Genomic DNA, 22,911 nt, shown 5'->3' on the forward strand with positions numbered 1-22,911 from the left:
ACCTTCAAGTGTCATGCTAAGGAGTTCAGAATTTATTCTCTAGAATTCTTTAAACAAGGGTCACATAGAACAATTAATGGAACAATGCTTGTAAGGTAAGTTGGGAGGAGAGCTTAGAGACAGGGAGAACCCTTAGCTGACCATTTGAATGTTTATCCGAATAAGGGCATCAGCCAGTGTAGAGAGGAGCAGAGAAAGAGAAGAAAAAGAAATGCCCTAGGCCGGGCGCGGTGGCTCAAGCCTGTAGTCCCAGCTAATCAGGAGGCTGAAGCTGGAGAATCACTTGAATCCGGGAGGCGGAGGTTGCAGTGAGCTGAGATTGCACCATTGCACTCCAGGCTGGGCTACAGCGAGACTCCATCTCAAAAAAAAAAAAAAAAAAAAAAAAAAAAAAAAAAAAAAAAGCCGGGGGGGAAGTCAGAGGAAGATTTGACCAGAAGGCAATGTGATTACTTAAGCAAGATGCTGCACTCATGGCTTCGGAGATGGAGGGAAGTTCCTGGAACTGAGTATGCAAAGAATGTGGCTCTAGAAACTGGAAAAGCAAAGGAGAACCTAGAGATTCTCCTCTAGAGCTTCCAGGAGACTGCAGCCCTGTTGACACTTTGATTTTGGACAAGTGAAACAGATTTCAAATTTCTGACTTCTAGAAATGTGAGAGAATCTGTATGTGTGCTTAAGTCATCAAGTTTGTAATAATTTGTTATGGCAGCCATAGGAAACTAGTACAAACACTTAACTCACTGTGTTATAATTTGCAGTTAGGATATTTGTCTCCCCGCTAAAGTGCAACCTTCTCAAAAGACAGTGATGTTCTTGTACCTTGGTATTTCCAGCACCAAACAGAATGCTAGACACACAAAGGCACTCAAATACATGTTTGCAGGAATTTAGGAAGGAAGGAAGAAATTAGAAAAAGAAGAAAAGAGAAGAGGGAGTTTCAAAATAGAGTAAGTGGCTAACAAAAGCCTATCCTTAAACATATGAAACTAACAAATATGGATGCAGAGAAGATGGGCAAGGTTGAGTTTCACGCCCTCCATCCCATTCCCCAGGAAGCAGCAATCCTAAAACACACGGGCACAGGCCACATCCAGACATGGTGTAGGGGTTAGAGAGGAGATCCTAGCACAAATCCTAACCCCAGCCTTTACTCTAACTCTTGTCCTAATCCACTACAGAGGAGCTAAAGATGTCAACCCCCAATCAGATCCCTGTGAAAAACCAGTGTGCAGGCCCAGGAACCATGAAGACCTAGGTTTGAATCCTAGCTCTGCTTCTTACTATCTGCAAATTCTTAGACAAGTTACTTAACTTTTGTAATACTCAATTTCTCACTTACAAAATAAAACTAATAATTCCTCAGAAAAATAAATGAGATAATGAATGAAAAGTAACAGGCATAGAGTAAGTATTCAAGAAATGTTACTTTTTGTTATTTCAATTTTTCTAGCAAAATCAGACACATAATGTATAATAAAAATGATATACTATAATATATATACTAGATTGTATGTTTTGTACATGATCCCCAGAAAAATATGTAAAAAACTGGTAATTGTTGCCTCCCGGGAGGGGAAATGGCATGTCTAGGGCACAGGAACAGAAAAGGACTTACTATTCACTAAATTTCCTATCATGTGCATAAATTTTTTAGGTGTTTCTTACAATCCCAGCTCTATTCGCTGTGTAACATTATCAACGCATGTAGCATGTATCAGCTGTGTAACATTGGCAACCTGTTTCTTAATCACATTGCACCTCAATTACTTCACCTGTGAAATGAGAATAAAAATGTTACTTTTCCTCATGAAGTTGTTGTGAGTGTTCAATGAGCTAACATAAGTAAAATGCTTAAAAGAATGCTTGGCACAGGGTGAGCATTCAATAACATCAGCAATTTCACTGTTAGAAATATGGTGGGCAAGATGCCCTACAGAGCCCTTTGAGTTGTAAAATAACATTATAATGTACAAGACCTTTTAGGTGGCACTTTGCAGGACCTAAGGAAGAATATGAAGGTTAAAGGGGAAAAAAGAGGAGGAAGAAAAGCGATTCTAAGCTTAAATGGGAGCAGTGAACAATAAACTCAAACAAAATGCATGGCGGCCCCAGTGGTCATTATCTCTGAACAGGGAAATATATATATATATATATGTTCTGGAGAATCACATCTTGAATTTCAGCCTCCAAATTTTCCCAGGTTAAGATTAACCAAAACTGAACCCATTAAAAAAAGGTCGCCACAATCATAAGGAACAAACCATCCCAGGTAAAGGCTAGCTGAAGTTACAAAGTCCAGATTCAGAATCTCAAGGAGTCTAGATGATCTGATACAAAGTATACACAAGTATACATGGTATGCTTAAAGAAATAAAGAATGGAATCATAAAATGGAATAAGCAACAAAAGACAATCAAAAATGATCAAGCAAATTTGAAAAAGAACTAAGTGGAACTTCAGGAATTAAAATTATAGTTGTTGCTGTAACAAGGTCAACAGATGGATTATATAATAGATTAGACAAGATTAACAGATGGAATATACAATAGCTGGAGAAAGTATACATGAACTATAAGAGAGCTGAAAAAAATGACCCAGAGCACAGTGGACAGTGGCTCACGCCTGTAATCCCAGCACTTCAGGAGGCTGAAGCGGGAGGACTGCCAGAGCTCAGGTGCTTGAGACCAGCCTGGGCAATGTGGCAAAACCCAGTCACTAAAAAATATACAAAAATTAGCTGAGCATGGTGGTGCATGCCTGTAGTCCCAGGTGCTCAGGAGGCTGAGGTGGGAGAATCACTTGTGCCCCAGGGGATTGAGGCTGCAGTGAGCTATGATTGCGCCACTGCACTCCAGCCAAGGTGACAGAGCGAGAGCCTATCTCAACAACAACAATAATAATTGTAATTCACTGGCCTCACTAGATTTCATGGGTAGAGAGACAAGGCGACTTCATCTTTGCAGCCCCTATCACCTATCATGGCCTGGTACACAGCAAGCACTCCTTAAATGTTTGCTAACTTGTAGCTCTTGCTGATTTGCTCATGGGAAAACAAAAGAAGTACTCTAAAATGCAAAGGTATCAGGAGACAAATATTTGAAATGGCTGGAAAGGAAACAGTAAGCCTCCCCATATTCATTTTATTTTATTTTATTTATCTATCTATTTATTTATTTATTTTATTTTATTTATTTATTTTTTTTTTTTGAGACGGAGTCTTGCTCTGTCGCCCAGGCTGGAGTGCAGTGGCTGGATCTCAGCTCACTGCAAGCTCCGCCTCCCGGGTTTACGCCATTCTCCTGCCTCAGCCTCCCGAGTAGCTGGGACTGCAGGCGCCCGCCACCTCGCCCGGCTAGTTTTTTGTATTTTTTAGTAGAGACAGGGTTTCACCGTGTTAGCCAGGATGGTCTCGATCTCCTGACCTCGTGATCCACCCGTCTCGGCCTCCCAAAGTGCTGGGATTACAGGCTTGAGCCACCGCGCCCGGCCTCCCCATATTCATTTTAAATGAGGGAGACAGGGCCACTGACAAAGGATACTGACTAGCCCATGACCACACAACTCTCTGAGTGATACAATCCCTTTTTTATAGCTCAGCTATCCCGGCTTGTGCCCAAATATATTTTTCACATTATTTAACTTGTAAAATCCACAAAAATCTAGTTATGTGCTAAGAAAGATCTATACTGGTATGAAGACAGCTATGAGCTTTATTTTTCTCTTTGTCTATTTATACATTCGCTGCTTCTTGCTGTATCTTTTATATAGAACTAGGAGAGCCATTTTTGCCAAGCAGGCTTCTATCTTTAAAAGTAATATGCACAAGTGCCCCAGAAGCTACTGCACTTGGTTCATTCTAAGAGCTCAGGAATAATTATGTGCTTTTATAAGCACAGCATTCATTAATCAAATCTGTGGGTCTAATTCAACTTTACTCTTGTATTTTTATGGCAACCAGAAAACGATCTTCTTTGTCATATCCCCTAATATTAAAGGGGAAAAAATCTTTATGCCTCACTGAGTTTGTTTAATTTACAGATTGTCTCTCTTCATTGCATTCGGTCACTGGGACACAGATGTATGGAATACAGAGAACACCTCCTCCTGGACGCTTAGATACAGAGGACCATTATCTGTCCTCAGAGCTGAAGGATGCATTTTTTTAGTTACTTTTTTGGTCTATCATATACAGTGCAATTGAAAATATCTTTGCTTCAGTTCTTCTTCTGACACATTAATTATAAAACCATTCCCAGTTCCCCTGGAAAACCAAATGTTTTATAATTTCTAATTCTAGTGTGAGCTCATTAGCCTGTTTGTCATCAAATTGACTGCATATAGGAAGTTGGACGATAACAGAAAAGCAAAATGTTGGTCCAGTTTGTTTCTGCCAAACAGAACTTCCAACACTTTGTGCCTGCAATTTGAGAGAGCTCTTTATAGAAGTCACATCAGGATATTTAGTCCACAGTTTGATTTACAAAGCCTATTTAGAAAATTTATATGAACCTGCAAAGAAATTATAGTGGCCATGGATAAAGCACGCATTCAGAGTAGCCACATTAAGTTAGATCATGGCTCTATTTCCAAAAGAATAGATTTAAAACATAAAATCCGAGTTCAGAAAGAAATATTTTATGTGACTTGACTCTCCCTCCCTCCTTGTTTATCTATGTCCTCTTCACGGTGGCTCAGAAATAGACTTGGCATTAGGTTTCACATGATCAGCATATTGTGAGCTTTATTTACTTAATTCAACAAGCCTAACTCCTGAAACTAATAAAAGAAACTCAGAACAAGCCCAGCTACTTGCCTTGCAAATTCCTCTCCTGTATAAAGATGCTAGCCATGCATCAATTACTAGTCAACTTTCCCCCACTCCCCAAAACCAGTATCTATTTCACCTGCTTCTAAAACGACATGAAACAATGTGATAGTGTCAGGGAAACTGCTTCAGAATTAGCAATATGGCAGTCTTAGAAGGGTTTAGAAAGTTTACTAACAAATTGCCAGAATCCCTTAGGAGTTTGCCTTGGCAAGACAAAAGACAAAAGCAAAAACAAACAACAAACTTGTAACAGGCTGGTGACTATATCTTGAGGCTTTCATGTCCTCCCACATATCTGAATAGCAGTATAGCATTGAATTTATTCCATATGAGAGCTGCTAAATGTAAAGCCAGACCATGTGGATTATAAATCGTAACTCTACTAGTAACCAGCTATGTGACCTTCAACAAGGCACACAAACTGTTGGTGACAGTTTCCTCATCTGAAAAACAGAGATAAATAATAGTTAATTTATAGGGTTGCTGCGATGATTAAATGGGTTAATATGTGTAAAAGATTTAGAGCAGTGCCTGGCACATAATAAGTGCTATACATTCTTCATTTGTTTGAAGACAGGGTCTCAGCACTTTGGGAGGCCAAGGTGGGCAGATCACTTAAAGCCAGGAGATTGAGACCAGCCTGGCCAACAGGGCAAAACCCTGACTCTACTAAAAATAACAAAAATTAGCTGGGTGTGGTGGCGCATGCCTGTAATCCCAGCTACTTGGGTGGTTGAGACACAAGAATCATTTGAACCTGAAAGGAAGAGCTTGCAGTAAGCCGAGATCACATCACTGCACACCAGCCTCAGTGATAGAGCGAGACTCTATCTCAAAAAAAAAAAAAAAAAAAAGACAAGGTCTCAGTGTGTTACCCAGGTTGGAGCGCAGTGGTGCAATCACAGTTCACTACAGCTTCCTGGGCTCAAGCCATACTCCACCTCAGCCTCTTGGGTAGCTGGAACCCACAGGCATGCACCACTATGCCCAGCTCCTGTTTTTTTGCTTGTTTTGTATAGAGGGATCTCACTATGTTGCCCAGGCTGGTCTCAAACTCCTGGGCTCAAGTGATCCTCTTGCCTTGGCCTCCCAATCTGCTGGGATTACAGACACAAGCTACCTCACCCTGCCCAATCTTTTCTTTTTATTAGAGAGAATCATTTCCTTATTTAGCCATTCCTCAGATATATGCTGAGCACATTCTCTCTCTCAGGTGACGTACCCCAGCACTAGGGAATGATGTGAGTAAGACCTAATCCCTGCCCTCAGGGAGCTTATAGCCTATAGCAGCAGCAACACTAGTAAAAATAAACTACTTTGATAGGTGCACATCTTCATTTGGTCAGCAGTTTTCTCAAAACCACTAACACTTTACTAAAATGCTAAGCTTTGATTGTTTTTCAACTACTTCTTGAGAGTTTCTGCATATATGACAAGGGCAAGAAATTACACTGAGGTATTGATGCTGATGAGCAGACAAGGCTCGCTGGCTGGTGAAGGGACACTGATCAGCACACCAATGTGCTGCTCTTGAATACACACCTCCACAAAATTACAAATTAATTTACATTTTACAAAATTACAAATTATTCCAGGTTCATTTGTGAAAGTTAGACCTGTGCATTCTGAGGGCCTGTGAGAGGGTGTATGCCAATCACACACTGCAGGCAGAGGCTGGGGGCAGAAACACTAGGATTGAACAGAAAGTTGCTTAAGCTGTGCTTCTTAGATCAGTTTTTGCCATGTTCAGAAATGCAGCATTTCAACTGATAACAATTCAAGGAATCCTGTATTTCTTAAATGTATGCCCATGAAACTGCCAAGGGTTCAGGTAAATATATAAGAAATTGTTACCAAAACATGGAGACAATGATTATTGCCAAGGAAGAAGGCTTTAATCGGGTGCTGCAGCTGAGAAGATGGGAGATCAGTCTCAAATCTATCTCCCTGATGGACTAAAATTAGGGGTTTATATAGCAGGGAAGAAAGATGGGAGAAAACAGGAACTCCAGAAGGGTAAGGAAGCAATCATGATGAATGAGAGGCCTGGCATTTCATTGTCTGGATGCAATATCTGGTCAGTTTCAGTTCTTTGATACTTTTGAGAGGCCTAGGGGTCATTTCCTGAACAAGGAACTCAAATAAAACAAATGTAAGTTTCAGGCTTTAAGACCAAAAGTGTCAATTTCTATGTTTATCAAAAAAAAAAAAAAAGAAAACCCAACAACAACAACAAAACCTGTCTGTGGAACTATTGGGTCAGTTTCAAAATTATCTTTGCCTTTCAAGAATTTACTTTCTGGTAGAGAAAATTAAATTTACATGCCTATGAAAAATCGAGAACAATGCACAATGATATGTTTCTAAGCACCAAATTGGCATTATGGACTGATCTGTGAAAACTCTGAGAAAAATGAAATTGGTGAGGACAGAATAACCAAGGTGTTTCTGGAGGAAGCAATGAGTCTGGTATATATAGGCGAGAAAACAGAGTAAGGGCATTAAGAGTGTGAACAATAAGATGGAGAAGTCAAAATACATGAACAAATATAAATTGATACATAAGTTTATATTGGCACAATTACATTTTTAAGTTTTTTTAACCAATAAATAGTATTTTACATATTTATAGGGTACATGTGATATTTGTTACATGCATAGAATGTGTAATGATCAAGTCAGGGTATCTGATCCCTCATATCTTGAGTATTTATTATTTCTGTGTCGGGAACATTTCAAGTTCTCTCTTCTAGCTACTTTGAAATGTATAATACATTGTTGATAACTTCTATCTAGCTGTGCTTGTACCCATTGACTAACCTTTCTTCATTCCCCCACCCTCACCCACACATCCTTCCCAGTCCCTGGTATCTATCATTCTACTGTCTACCTCCATGAGGTCAACTTTTTCAACTCCTGCATACGAGTGAGGACACTGGCGTAATTGTTAAATCATTTCCTTTCCAAATCTTGTTCTCTTATTGTTTTCTCACTTACTCTACCTGCTCAGTGATTTGGCACTTTTGAAACATCCAATCCTGTCTAGATCACAGGGATAGTTTTCCTTCTAATCTCCACTGAAATAAATCTAGTATAAATCTTATTTTTCTCCTTCCCACTTGTCAGGACAGTGAAAAAAAAATGATTATACAAACCTCCATTCATACATACAAAGGTTGTATATGAGTCATCTATATATTGTTTTTCTCAACTAGATTAAATCTTCATTGTACAGTCATTCACCCGGAAGAGGGGAACAGAAGGAAGGGTAAGATTTTCTCTCTTCCCTTGGGGAAGGGGTAAATCTTAAAATGCTTCACTAGGAACAAGCTGCATTTTTTTTTTCTTTTTTTTTTTTGAGACAGAGTCTCGCTTTGTCACCCAGGCTGGAGTGCAATGGCACGATCTCAGCTCACTGCAACCTCCACCTCCTGGGTTCAAGCAGTTCCTCCCACTCAGCCTCCCGAGTAGCTGGGATTACAGGCACCCGCCATCATGCCCGGCTAATTTTTGTATTTTTAGTAGAGACGGGGTTTCACCATGTTGGCCAGGCTGGTCTTAAACTCCTGACCTCAGAAGATCTGCCCGCCTCGGCCTCCCAAAGTGCTGGGATTACAGACATAAGGCACCGCGCCCAACCCAAACTGCATTTTAAAATTTATTTTTATTTTCTTTTTAGCCATTCCCTACACATACCTCACATACCAATCACATTTTTACACACAGAAAACGTCTGCTTCTATTGTCTTACCTGGTTTTGCTTGTTTTCATTTCAAACCTCACATGTATAGGAAAATAATGCCTTACTTGCTTGATGTTAATAAAATGAAGTATTTCACTACTGGTATCCTGTACTTCCAAACAAAAATACTGACTACCTACTGAGATGTCCAGTGATGCTGAAATGCTAGATTATACTTCTGAGATAAAATAGTAAAATGATTATTAAGAAGGCTGCAACTAACTCTAAGCTCTGACACTAATTAAGTATTTGTAAATGGACAACAGCAGCATGCTTTCTTAACTTTTGAAACATCCTTGGAAAGAAGTTATTCACCATACAATACAGGAAGGCTGGGAGAAATCATACAAATACAGGAATATGAGCACAAGTGAACTGTATTTTTAGTAGAGACGGGGTTTCACCATGTTGGCCAGGTTGGTCTTGAACTCCTGGCCTCAGATGATCCACCTGCCTCAGCCTCCCAAAGTGCTGGAATTACAGGCATGAGGCACCACCCAGTAGATTGAATGTGCACACTTAAGTCACCTGAAATTTAAAGATTCACAGAAACCTAAGCAAAGTATTTGAAGAACAGAGGACAGCCAGAGCATTTTTGTTTTGTTTTGTTTTGTTTTGTTTTGAGACAGAGTCTCGCTCTATTGCCCTGGCTGGAGTGCAGTGGTGTGATCTCAGTTCATTGCGAGCTCCACCATCTGGGTTCATGCCATTCTCCTGCCTCAGCCTCCCAAGTAGCTGGGACTACAGGTGCCTGCCACCATGCCTGGTTAATTTTTTTTCTTTTTTGTATTTTTAGTAGAGACAATGTTTCACTGTGTTAAGCCAGGATGGTCTTGATCTCCTGACCTCGTGATCGGCCCGCCTCAGCCTCCCAAAGTGCTAGGATTACAGGCGAGAGCCACTGCGCCCGGCCCACCCAGAGCATTTTTTCTTCAGAATGCGACAAGTGCAAATGTTTGTATAAAAGTCCTCTGATAACTTAAGCAGTGGGGGGAATAAAATGTATGTAACTTATTTGTATTTTATTACTGTTGGAAGCAATTTATTATTTTTCTCATATGATAAAACATTACACATTTTTTTAATCTCAAAAGAGTTGTGATTACTTGTCCTTGTCTTCCACTCTGCATGTGTTTGTCTTCCACTCATTCCAAAACCCAATCCGAGCTGATTGCCACCCTCTGTCTGTGCTAAAATAAGCTTCCTAGGGTCAACAGTTACCTCAGGTTTCTAAATCCATTGGATAAGTTTCCACTGTTGTTCTTATGTCTCAGTAACATGACAGCTGCCCTACTTCCTCCATTCTGAAATGTTCCCCTCTCTTGCAAGCTTCTAAGACAATACCCTCCTGTGTCTTCCTCTGACATTTGGGTTGTCCTCATCCTACTCATTCTCTTTTACTCTAAACTCAACAACAGGAATTAGTCTAGTTCCTGTTGTCTTCTCAACCTTTACTCCATATTTTCTATCACCCATTCAGATATCTCCTCTGAGCTCCAGAGAAGCAAGTCAACGTCTGCTTCAAATCTCCATGTAGATGTCACAAAAGCATCTCAACTCACCATGGCCAAAGCAGACCTCTGGATCCACCCTCCCTGGCTGGACCTCTTCTTCTCTTCCCTATGTGAAAGTTAATCAACAAATGTGTCATTCTTGTCATACCCAACTAAAACAGAGAGGTCAGGGGTAAAAGCACTCAGGGAACAAAACATTGCTCCAAGAATGTAATTCTGTGCAAGCCTGGCTGCTGAAATTGCCTCCTGCACCTGAAACTGCCTCCTGCACCTGACACGGTTTTATCTAACAGCTGCTGAAACAATCTCCTGTGACTTTAAGATAGTTGGCTAGGGGTGGTGGCTCACACCTGTAATCCCAGCACTTCCGGAGGCCCAGGTGGGCGGATCACAAGGTTAGGAGATTGAGACCATCCTGGCTAACACAGTGAAACCCCATCTCTACTAAAAATACAAAAACTTAGCCAGGTGTGGTGGCGGGCACCTGTACTCCCAGCTACTGGGGAGGCTGAGGAGGAGAATGGCATGAACCCGGGAGGTGGAGCTTGCAGTGAGCCGAGATTGAGCCACTGTACTCCAGCCTGGGCAACAGAGTGAGACTCTGTCTCAAAAAAAAAAAAAAAAAAAAAAAGAATTGTACCTGTTACTGTCACTTAACAATCAAAACTTGTCAGCTCCCTCAAACCTTATTAGTACCAATGAACTTTCTCAAAGAGCAATATGCAATGTTTCTTTTTATAAAACTTCTAACTTTCTCTTTGTTCATGGAACATACTGAAGGCCAGTCGGTCTGTGTGCATGCCCCCCAAATTGCAATTCTTTCTTCCCAAATGAAATGTTTTCATTTCAGAGATTTGTCTCTGTATTTTATTTGACTTCAATAACTCAGTGACAGCCACATCCATCCAGTTGTATAAACCTAAAACCCAGGAAAGCTCTTCCCTCTCCCTCCCTATCCATTCGTCATCAAATCCCATTGATTTGCCCCCTTCTCCTCTCACAGGTCTCCCTGTTTCTCTCCATCCCTAGCACCATCTTTTGGTGGTCCACTGCAGTCATTTTCTAACTCATCCCTTCCAGCAGCTAGTCTTGCTCTGCTCCATTCTGCTCCTTACTCTGAAATTATTTTTAACATATTTTTTAAATGTAAATCTGACCCATCTTCCTCTAACACCCTTCATAGGCTTTCCATTGCTCTTGGGCTAATGGGAATGACTATTATTTCTCTCTGCCCTCATCTAGTTCCACCACCTCCTCTTCCTCCATTCTTTGCCACATGGTTCCTGGTTCCTCCTCCCCTCTGGGTCCTCCCTCTCTGTGCCTAGTTAATTCCCATTTAACCTACAGACTCAGCTCCAACATGACTTCTTTGGGGTTACGTTCTTGAAGCATCTCCTCAAAATAAGCCAAGTCCTTTGATTTACATCTCCAGAGCACTCTGCATGTTTTCCTTTTAGAAATTGTATACTGATCCATACTGGCCGGGCGCGGTGGCTCAAGCCTGTAATCCCAGCACTTTGGGAGGCCGAGATGGGCGGATCACTAGGTCAGGAGATCGAGACCATCCTGGCTAACACGGTGAAACCCCGTCTCTACTAAAAAATACAAAAAACTAGCCGGGCGAGGTGGCGGGCGCCTGTAGGCAGCTACTCAGGAGGCTGAGACAGGAGAATGGCCCGAACCCGGGAGGCAGAGCTTGCAGTGAGCTGAGATCCGGCCACTGCACTCCAGCCTGGGCGACAGAGCGAGACTCCGTCTCAAAAAAAAAAAAAAAAAAAAAAGAAATTGTATACTGATCCATACTAATTCGATTATTGACTCCGAGTGCAAATAAGGCAGGAGCCGCATCTCTTTTGCTTACCATTTTATGCCTAAGACCTTGAGATCCTTGCTCTCCCTCAGCTATTGTCAGCTCTCATGAGCTCCAAGCATAGGAGTGTCACAGACCATTGAGTCCGCGCTCTGCAGGAAGGTGAGGAAGCACAAGTGTCCCCACTCATCTAGGAACCCAGAATGGCTTCTGTGTTTTGCATTTCCCAAAAGGGTTAAAGGGTACATGAGACTACTCTACACAGGCTGAAAGGAAACAATTTATCAGTTAAATAGCTCAGGAGAAAAACTCTGCAGGAGAAAAACTCTGCCTCAGTGTGTGGAAGTCACCAACGATGTTACTTCTTGTGTTGCACCTTCAAGCACACTGGCTACAACCATCTGAGAATGTTGATTAACTATTTCTTGTCTACTCTGTGCAGAGCATATACCCATTCTATTCATTGTTTCATTTAAAAGCATGTATTGAATGTTGATTTTGCACAAAAGCACTGTGTCAAGTACTGTGATGGGCAGGCGATGGATAATAAGAGCTATTGCTTATGGAGGGTCTACCATGTTCCAGGACTATAAATTTTAAGTGGCACTTACAGGCAACATATCAAGTAAATTACCATCTTATGAAAAAGCAGATAATTAATAAACCATAATAAAACCATAATACAAAACCAAAAGAAGCAAGCAGGCCTTTGTAATCTACATTATTGCAGGTCCTTAACATAGTCAGAGTTAAAGGCCTTTGACAACTTTATGAGGTCTCAGAGTTCTAATTAAAATGTACTCTTCTAGGGTTCTTAATTACTCACCAGGACATAAAACTAATTACAGCTCCCAGTAGCCAAATACATTGGCATTAGATTAGAAAAAAACAGAGTTCTTATTCAAACAACTGGTTATTTGGATGATAACCTGGTTATCCTGTGGTGAAAAAAATCCAAGCACCGGTTATTGAAGAAATATTCATCAGAGTGCCTACCATGTGTTAAGGGCTGTAAACACAAAGGTGATACAGTCGTGAACCTGCCTTCAAGGTCAGGTTTGGGGAGACTCATGAGCTCAAGTAAGAGGTGTAAAGAGACACTGAGTAGAAAGTGGGACACAGGCCAGGGGCAGTGACTCACACCTATAATCCCAGTACTTTGGGAGGCTGAGGCGGGCAGATCACCTGAGGTCAGGAGTTTGAGACCGGCCTGGCCAACATGGTGAAATCCTATCTCTACTTAAAACACAAACAAAAAAGAAAGAAAGAAATTAGTTTGGTGTGGTGGCACACACCTGTAGTCCCAGTTACTTGAGAGGCAGAGGGTGGAGAATTGCTTGAACTCAGGAAGCGGAGATTGCAGTGAGCCAAGATCGCACCACTGTACTCTGCCTGTGGAAGGAAGGCAGGAAGCTATGTCAGCAATGATCTCATTGAGGAGGTAACACCTAAATTGAGTCTTGAAAGGTGTATCCATCCAGCAGATGGAAGGTGCAAAAGGAGCACGGACAAAGACACAAAGGAATGTAACAACATGGAAGGTTGGGCAAACAGTCAGCAAGGCCAAGCCTGGGTTTATCACAGGGTTAGGCAATGGGAAGCCATACAAAGATTTTTTTTAACCAGCTGGTTTTTTAAACATGTGCATGAAATATTTATAGCAGCACTGCTGACAAATAGCTAAAGGGCAGAAACAACTCAAATGTCCATAAATTGATGAAAGGATAAACAAAATGTGGTATATCTACACAATGGAATACTACTCAGCCATAAAAAGGAATGAATTGTGACACATGCCACAACATGGATGAGCTTTGAAAACATTATGCTAAGTCTAAAAAGTCAGACACAAAAGGTCATGTATTATATGTGTCCATCTATCTGAAACATCCAGAACAGGCAAGTGGATAGAGAAAGCAGATTAGTGATTGTTGCAGAGGAGAAGAGAGGAAATAAGGAGTAACTGCTTAATGGGCCACGAGTTTCCCTTTGGGGTGATGAATATATTCTTTTTTTTTTTTTTTTTTTTGAGACAGAGTCTCGCTCTGTCCCCCAGGCTGGAGTGCAGTGGCACGATGTTGGCTTACTGCAAGCTCCGCCTCCCGGGTTCACGCCTTACTCCTGCCTCAGCCTCCCGAGTAGCTGGGACTACAGGTGCCTGCCACCACACTCAGCTAATTTTTTGTATTTTTAGTAGAGATGGGGTTTCACTGTGTTAGCCAGGATGGTCTTGATCTCCTGACCTCATGATGCGCTCACCTCGGCCTCCCAAAGTGCTGGGATTACAGGCTTGAGCCACTGCGCCCAGCCTTAATCCACATTTTTAAATGAGGATGTTGAGGCTCAGCTATGTCAGAAAATTTGTCCAAGTAAGTAGCAGAGTTTTGATTTGAGTTCACATAATCGGACTCTAGAAATCATGTTCTTAACTACCTGTAAAATACTGATTCGAAATTTATGAAAAATTTTATGGAAGAACAGAGGAAGGGGCAATTTATTTCAACTTGGGAATGGTGGTCAAAAAACCTTTGTGAAAAAGAGAAGATCAGAGCTGGGCCTTAAAGGGAGAGCAAGATTTCATTTTGAGAGAAGTAAAATGGAAATAGGGATATAAAAAGGAGGACTATTCCAGGCAGAGAAATTGGTGCCAACAATGTGGAGGCATAAAAAAGGACATGATGTGCTGGAAAACAGGGAGAAATTTGCATGGATAGACATCCCTTGGCTCATGGATACAGCATGGTGTAAACCAGTCTCGGTAATCCTATTCCCACTTGCCAGACAGAGAAATGACGTAACAGAAAGAATTAGAGAACAGGCTGGGACCAAATAATGTAATGTCTAGAACATCTTCCAGGACATTTGAACCTTAGAGGCAATAGATGGCTACAGAAGAGGGAGATACATGATACTACCCATGGTCCAAGAAAACAATTGTCAGTAATGTGGGGGAAATATTAGAATGAGAGAAAACAGTTAAGTGTCTCCTGTCATATTTTAGCTCAGAGACAGTAAAGGGCTAGATGGGAGCAATGGAAGTGAATATGCACACAGATATCCCAGAGGAAAATTGGCTGGGCTTGACTATTGATATGGGTGCCCGGAAAGGCCAATAAGGAGAAGAAGGAGAAGGTAGCTATTACTGTAAAGTGTAAAATATTGTTCATTGAAAAGCAGTGTAGTAATGAAGGTGCATTGGGCTGCAATGAACAGTAACCAACTAACAGAGATTTGGACAATAAAGACATTTCACATCTCACAAAAGAAGTCTGGGCTGGGTACGGTGGCTCACGCCTGTAATCCCTACACTTTGGGAGGCCAAGGCAGGTGGATCTCCTGAGGTCAGGAGTTCAAGACCAGCCTGCCCAACATGGTGAAACCCCATCTCTACTAAAAATACAAAAAATTAGCCGGGCATGGTGGTGGGTGCCTGTAATCCCAGCTACTCAGGAGGCTGAGGCAGGAGACTCGCTTGAACCCAGGAGGCGGATGTTGCAGTGAGCTAAGATCACGCCACTGCACTCCCCAGCCGAGGCAACAAGAGCGAAAGTCTATCTAAAAAAAAAAAAAAAAAAAAAGTCTGCTGGTAGACAGTTCCAGGGGTAGTTCAACCGCTCAGTGATGTTAGAGAATGGGCTGCTGTCTCTAAAATCCCCTTAACCTTTTCTTCACAGTCTCACATGGTGGCAGCAGCAGTTCCAAGTATCTTCTCTTCATATGAGAGTATCCAAAAAAGGCAGGGCTTCTCTTCCCTCACATCCTAGAAGCTTCTGAGCAAACTTCCTGTATGTCAGAATGTTACCATTAGCCACCCTCAGCTACTAGGAAGCTGGAAGAATAAGTATCTGGTAAATGGAGATAGGATTACCATGACTGGCTTACACCATGATGGATCCACAGGCTGAGTCTATTATGGGCTGATCAAATTCAGGTGTTAATAACGAAAAAGAGGTCATGACTGCTGAGTGGGTAGCTCTAACAGTGTTTGCCATGAGCATTTTGAACAAACAATCAGCCTTCTAGAAAATGGGAATTTGCAAGATGATCTTGTGATAATTGGGAGTGAAAGCACCTTTCTGATGAAAGCCAAGCTCCTATTCAGCAGCCTCAGAAGGAAGGGCTTAGCCCAATTTCCTTTCTCAGGACCAACAGCATATTTTGAGTTGCTGAGCTTGGCAGGAAGGTGGAGGAAAGGATGATACACAATAACTAGGATTTGTGATTCAGCCTGAGAGAACTTCTGTAAAGTAGTCTCAGGTGAGAAAGAACTCTTTCTCCTCCCAGCAGTCTTCAGAACTGAAGATCATTGGCTCACTCTTTTCACTAGGGCTATATAATCCTCTTTTGCATGTTCCAATCCTAACAGGTCCAATTCAACTACCACTTCCTTCAGGAAGCTTTTCCTATCACTGGTCAACCTGTGCCCCACTGTACTATTTACACATTTACAGACATTTTGCAACCACTCTTGATGCACTTGCCTTCCAACCTTACATATGGAAGCTATCATCAAATCCAGTCAACTTGATCTAAATAGCTACTGATTCTGTCCACCTCTCTCCATCTTCATTGCTGACAATAACTGCTGAAGTCTAATGGACATGTACTACATGCCAGGCATTATTCTATGTATTTTACACTTATTAATCCATTTTATCCTTTCAACAACCCTATCAGGTAGACCATAATAATTACTTTATGCATAAAGAAATTTGGAGATACAAATGATAAGGAACTTGATCAAATTCACATAGGTAGTAAGTGATAGTGGTACTGTTAGGAGTTCACATCGCAATTGATAACTACACCGCCTCTCTCATCTAAACCACATTCCATTTTACCTAAATACTGCAACAGGCTCCTATCTGACCTCTTTGTCTGCACTCAACTTCTTTTCAATGCATTTATCCTGAAGTTAGAATGACCTTTATAAACCACAAAATATAATCATGACACAATTCCACCATCCCCGATGCCCTCCATAACATAGCCCTGCCTACCTGTCCTGCCTTACCCTGTGTTAGCCTTCTCCTCAACCTCTGGACTCTAACTACCTTGACTGTTTCATTCCTTCTTACTCCAGGGCCTTTGCACAGGCAGTTCTCCCAACCTAGAAGGCTCTTCTTTACTTCAAATCCTGTCCACCTTACCTACTGATATGGTTTGGATGTGCCTCCATCCAAATCTCATCTTGAATTATAATTCCCACGTGTTGTGGGATGAAGCCAGTGGGAGATAACTTGAATCATGGCGCAGTTTCCCCCATACTGTTCTCGTGGTAGTGAATAAGTCTCACAAAATCTGATGGGTTTATCAGGAGTTTCCGCTTTTTCATCTTGCTCATTTTCTCTTGCCACCATGTAAGAAGTGCCTTTCACCTCCCACCGTGATTCTGAGGCTCCCCAGTCATGTGAAACTGTAAGTCCAATTAAACCTCTTTTTCTTCCCAGTCTCGAGTATGTTTTTGTCAGCAGTATGAAAATTGACTAATATACCTACTTAACTTCTCATTGTTCACATCACAATTTCAATGTCACTTCTCACTAGGGAAAGCTTCCCTAACAAGTTCAAGTTCTGATAGGTCGTGGAAGATTCTGTTAATTTATTACTAGATCATCAACCTCAAGAGGGCAGGGCAGTATTTGCATACTTTGCTCATTAATTTATCTCCAGCAATAAGCCCAGTGTTTGGCTCAGGAATGAGTCCACTTTTATTACAGCTACAAGTCTTAGCTCCCTTGCCAAAGTGCAGATTTGTTGAGGTCTGGGACTGTGCCCTAGAGAAGCAAGCAGCTATAATAAAGAGAACATGGCCTCTGGCCCATACTAATTCAAAATCCAGCTACACCACCACCATATCTGAATGCATGACCTCAAGTCTCAACTTCCTCATCTGTTAGTGGGAATAATGGCATTGTCAAGTCTAACAGAGATACTAAAGATAGCATGCTAGTGAATCTAGCACTAAATGCTTCTTGATCTTTCTTCCCGGGTGCATCTTTGGGTCCCAGAGGGTCAATGACACAAGCAGTGAGAAGAAAAAGCTAAGGTTCTGCGACTACCCCATACAGTTCATCACAGGCCATGGCTTCCTTCTCTACCACTTAGCATGTCAACCTGTGAAAACATGCAAAAATGTCACAGTGAGCAAGTGGTTAAGGATTTGCTAGGAGGCAAAGGGAACAGAATGAACATGGTACATGTTAAGTATCCACTAAGTGCCAGGCATTTTCATACGTTATCTCATGTAATACATAGCAAAAGGAAATCTGACTCTACAAATGAGGAGATGGAGGCTCAGTCAGGTTAGGTCTCACCTATGGTCTCCAGCACAGGTAAGTGGTAGAGACTCTGACCTGAACCCAAGTCTCTATTTCTCCACTGGACTTGCTCCTGCCACCCCAGGGCACAACCCCAAAATTAATCTCTTCCTCACTTGTTTCTGGGTAAGTGTGCATTAAAAGGCCCGAGGCATCTTTATGCATCTTTACTGTCAACCCGACCCTGATGTGTGTGGGAAGAATCAGGCAACGTAGTAATATTTGAGCATGCAATATCTCAAGATTAAATATTTGCAAATGAATTAAACATGTTAGAGTCTATATTCTTAAAAGCTACATGCTACTTGAGCAGAAAGTCTAACTCTGTATTTTGCTTTATATCAAAAAGTTGGCTAGATAATTTCTTTTAATTAACCTGCTTTCGAATGAGCTTTAATTTAATGTATTAAGAGCAGTCAGTCATTAGCATTCTCTGGGCCTAAATGAAGTTATACAAAATAAGGAATAAAGTCTAAAAGGGAGACCAGAAGGACAGAGTAAGCTGTGTGCCCTCTTGCTGAGATGCTACCCCAGATCTGAGCTTGCAATGGAGAAATAAGCTCCTGATACTTCACACAACTTGTTCCATCACAGGAACTATGTGCTACAGTTATTCAAAATGTAATCCACCCGCTACCTGCATCTGAATCTCCTGGGATGCTTGTTGGAATGCCACTTTCTGGGGCTTACTCCAGGTCTATAGATTCAGAGTCTCTGAGGATGATGCCCAGAAATCAGCATATTATCAAGCACCCCTAGATATTTCTGATTCATTGCAAGGTTTGAGCTCCTAAAAATTTAGCAGTAAAAACTTACAGATCATTGGCCGGTGCAGTGGCTCACGCCTGCAATCCCAGCACTTTGGGAGGCTGAGGTGGGTGGATCACGAGGTCAGGAGATCAAGACCATCCTAATACGGTGAAACCCTGTCTCTAATAAAAACACAAAAAATTAGCCGGGCGTGGTGGCAGGCTCCTGTAGCCTCAGCTACTCGGGAGGCTGAGGCAGGATAATGGCATGAACCCAGGAGATGGAGCTTGCAGTGAGCCCAGATCACGCCACTGCACTCCAGCCTGGGCAACAGAGTGAGACTCCGTCTCAAAAAAAAAAAAAAAATTACAGGTCATAATAATTCAACATATTTCTTTATTCCAAAGGGATATTTTCTTTTTTGAACCTTGAAATGTTTAAATAAATAACATATTTATCCCAGCAACTCTAAAAACAAGACATTCTCCATTTCGAAATGGGGGATGTCAAGTTTTGAAACATGTATGGCATGCCTCTCTTTAAACACAGCCAGGCATCAACTGCCTTGCACTTAGAAGGAGAGGAGAGCAACAGTTAGCAATCCACTGGTTCAGGAGCTCTATATCATACATTCCAGCCAGTGACTAACTCACCTTTGTATTCAATTCCTAAGTAACTTTGTCTCGTGGCGGAAGGGCATGTTTTCTAAATTTATAACTTCAGTATGATATTTAGTTAGGAATAGACTCCCTGACTCAACTACTAATTGCATGTTCAGGAAACTTTTTTTTTTTTTTTTTTTTTTTTTTTTTTTTGAGACGGAGTCTTGCTCTGTCACCCAGGCTGGAGTGCAGTGGCACCATCTCGGCTCACTGCAAGCTCCACCTCCCGGGTTCACACCATTCTCCTGCCTCAGCCTCCCGAGTAGCTGGGACTACAGGCACCCGCCACTACGCCCGGCTAATTTTTTACATTTTTTCATAGAGACGGGGTTTCACTGTGTTAGCCAGGATGGTCTCCATCTCCTGACCTCGTGATCCACCCTCCTCGGCCTCCCAAAGTGCTGGGATTACAGGCATGAGCCACCGCACCCGGCCAGGAAACTCTTTTATTCTTCTTCTGTACAAGCAACACAAAAGGTATTTTTTAAATAAATTACTTCTTTTTCTTATTCCTTTCCATTGGTAAAGCCAGTCGCCTGCTACCCTACCAATTAAAATTCTGGATGTGGGAAATTAACTTTTAAAAAAGAAACCTAAGAGTTGAACAGCTTCTTGTGATTAAACTAACACCTCTAATCTTACACCAGTTTAGCAATATCGTTCTTTTGCTTCCTGGGACTTGCCCCAAACCTGAGTTCCCTGAAACTTGAGGACCAAGTCCCCAAGCATGGGTTCATCAGTCTCAGGGTTTACCAGAATCTCCCCATTTGGGAGAGCTCTGAGTTTTATCACCTTGGAAACACAACACCAGGCTCCCTGAACAGGCATAAAAAGAGTATTTTTTAAAGCATCACGAGAAAACAGTGTTTAGTTACCCCCAAATGTAAGAGTCACGATTCAAAACTGTCACCGACTCAGTGGCATCTTAGTCAAGAATAGTATCTTCAACTTGACAAATCACAAGTATGTGTACTTTTGCTAACCAAACTGGTAGTTGGAAAACAGCTCAAAAAAATCCCATCTCCATATTTATTTTATCATTTTTTCTTCTAAAACTGGAATGGCTTCACTTATCAAACTTGCCAGGCCATGGCTGATATAGTCACTATATATGTGTATGGAACAGTAAATATTAGACATCAAGTTACCTGTGTCCTTTGTAGAAATCCTGATTTTGGAAAAGGAAGTGTAAAAGATACATTCAAAGAAGACATTTTGAACGTTAAAATGGAACTGCTTGCTTTGATGCAAATGGCTATAGAGTGTGTGTGTGTGTGTACGCGTGTGTGTATAAGAGAGAGAAAGACAGAAAGGAAAAGAGATGGATGAATTATTTATTTCGGACTATCCCGTCTAATATTACAAGTTGTGGAGCCTGCATCGTTAGTATATTATCTCTGTTGAATGATAGGGTGAATGAAATCAGTTCTATTTGTTCTATGTTCTGGACACGCTAAACAACATCGATCAAATGACCCCTCCTCTTATTTCTTTCACAATAAATTCAACCACATTTATGGAGAGCCTCCTGTGCCAGGCACAGTGCTAGGTGTTGAAAACAAATATGATTGAAGCAAGATTGAAGATTATTGTCGGTATTTTAGGATTGGAACGGGGGGCGGGGGGGCGGGGTGTGACATCCTTGCTCCCGGCTCTCCCGCAGCCCGGACTGCTGTCGAGCCAGTTGTGGCGTTAGCACGCCACTGCTCCCGGCTTCTGGGAACTCCCCAGCCAGCCCACGAGCCTAGCGCCAGGGTTCTGTCTGCGTGGCCCAAGAGCCAAAGACTCAAGTTAAACTCCGGAGCCGCGGCGCTCCCTGCGCACCGAGCGAACCCCGGGCTACGCGGAGCACCGAGCCGGGTTCCTTGCACCTGTCCTCCCGCCCGTCGGAGTGCACTCGAACCCGCGCCTGCTTACTTTGCCGCTGTCGCTCACGCCGAGGAGGTGATCCCGCAGCACCTCCATGGGGCAGGTCCAGGTGGAGTGGACGAACGTCCCTCGGAAGATGTGAGCCAGGGGCGGCATCTGGGCGGCACACATGTCAGCGGCGGAGCGCAGCGCGGGTCTGCGGAGCGAGGAGGGCGCACGCGAAGGAGACGCAGCGGGGCTCTCTGCAGCTGCGGGCGTCTGCCTGGCGGACACCGGCTGCGGCCTTGTCCTGCCCCCGCTTCCCCGGGCGGTTGCCGGTACCCTGCAGGCCGCGCCCAGGGGCTGGCTCCCTACCTCCTCAATGCCAATAGGATTTTTCTCCCGCGAGTTGGCTCCGCGCTCCCGTGGGGTGTGGTCTTTCTCCCCACCCTTGCGTTAGTTTTGGATGTGTTAACTCTTTGAGTTATCAAGATCAACCACAGCTGAGGCTCACAAGATCAGCTTCCTCCACCTTCTATGAGTTGTGTCAGCCTGGCTCCTCTGACCCTTCAACTCTTAGGATCACTTACTTCTTCAACCTGTAGCACTCAGGTCCTGAACTTGCATTAGTTCAGGGACAGGTGAAAGGTCAGCTGGGGCTGCCTACCTTATGACCAGTTTCATTTTCAGTTTCTGTGGACTGCAGAATTCGTATTGGTCCTCACCTGGAAGGTTCTGGAAGCATGTCTTACAAAACGTCTCTGGTGAACTGGGTGTCATTGTGGACCCCAAGGTTCCTCTCTTCACCTTGAGGCTAATGTTTTTGGTTCTTGTATTTGTCCGCAAACAATTCCAATACCAATTTTCTCGTGTAAAATGAATCTCTTTTATTTACTTCCAGTTGCACCAGGGGAGAAAATTAAGTTCTTAAGTCAAATAGGCAGCAATTGTAGCGTGGGCTCGGGTGCTGAATTGGGAATCAAGAGACTGTGGACAAGACACTTGGGACTCAGTGTCCTTATCATCCCCTCTTGTGAAAATGGAGCTGGGTCATAACTAGGGTCAGCGTTCCCACCCTAAACAATGACCACTGGGTCCTTCACTAAGTTCTCCATGAAGCCCAGCTGGCTTCCATTCAGGGCCCTCTAACGTGCTCTTCCTTCTGCCCGTAATGCCTCTTGTGGCTCTTCACTTGGCGGCTCTTCTCACCACTGATTTGTCTCGAATGTCAGGCTCTTTGGAGTCACCTTTCCTGACCACCAAGCTAGTGGCATCGGACTCCCGAGCAGTTTCTACTCCACTAATCCATCTTGTTTCTGCCATTGCATTTATTGTATCCATCCTTATTTATTTCGTGTTTTTTAGTTTACTCCTGTTTCCCTCTCCCCAGTGTACACACACACACACACTCTCTCTCTCACACACACACACAAC

The 22,911-nt window shown here is 42.6% G+C and overlaps 1 protein-coding gene across 2 annotated transcripts in view; it reads right to left on the reverse strand.

The window, feature by feature from the left end:
- Window positions 1-21,999, reverse strand: part of LOC105498668 (guanine deaminase) — a 110,382-nt gene extending 88,383 nt beyond the window's left edge. The window contains exon 1 of one of the 2 annotated variants that reach the window (XM_011770927.3): window positions 21,547-21,999. In XM_011770927.3, coding sequence (XP_011769229.2) covers window positions 21,547-21,669 — 123 coding nt within the window. In that variant the 5' untranslated portion in view covers window positions 21,670-21,999. The remainder of the gene's footprint in view (window positions 1-21,546) is intronic. The other variant, XM_071077670.1, reaches the window with a different exon arrangement.
- Between the last annotated feature and the right edge of the window lie 912 nt (window positions 22,000-22,911).

The sequence above is a fragment of the Macaca nemestrina genome, chromosome 14 (genome assembly GCF_043159975.1).
Source record: "Macaca nemestrina isolate mMacNem1 chromosome 14, mMacNem.hap1, whole genome shotgun sequence".
Classification (NCBI taxonomy): Eukaryota; Metazoa; Chordata; class Mammalia; order Primates; family Cercopithecidae; genus Macaca; species Macaca nemestrina.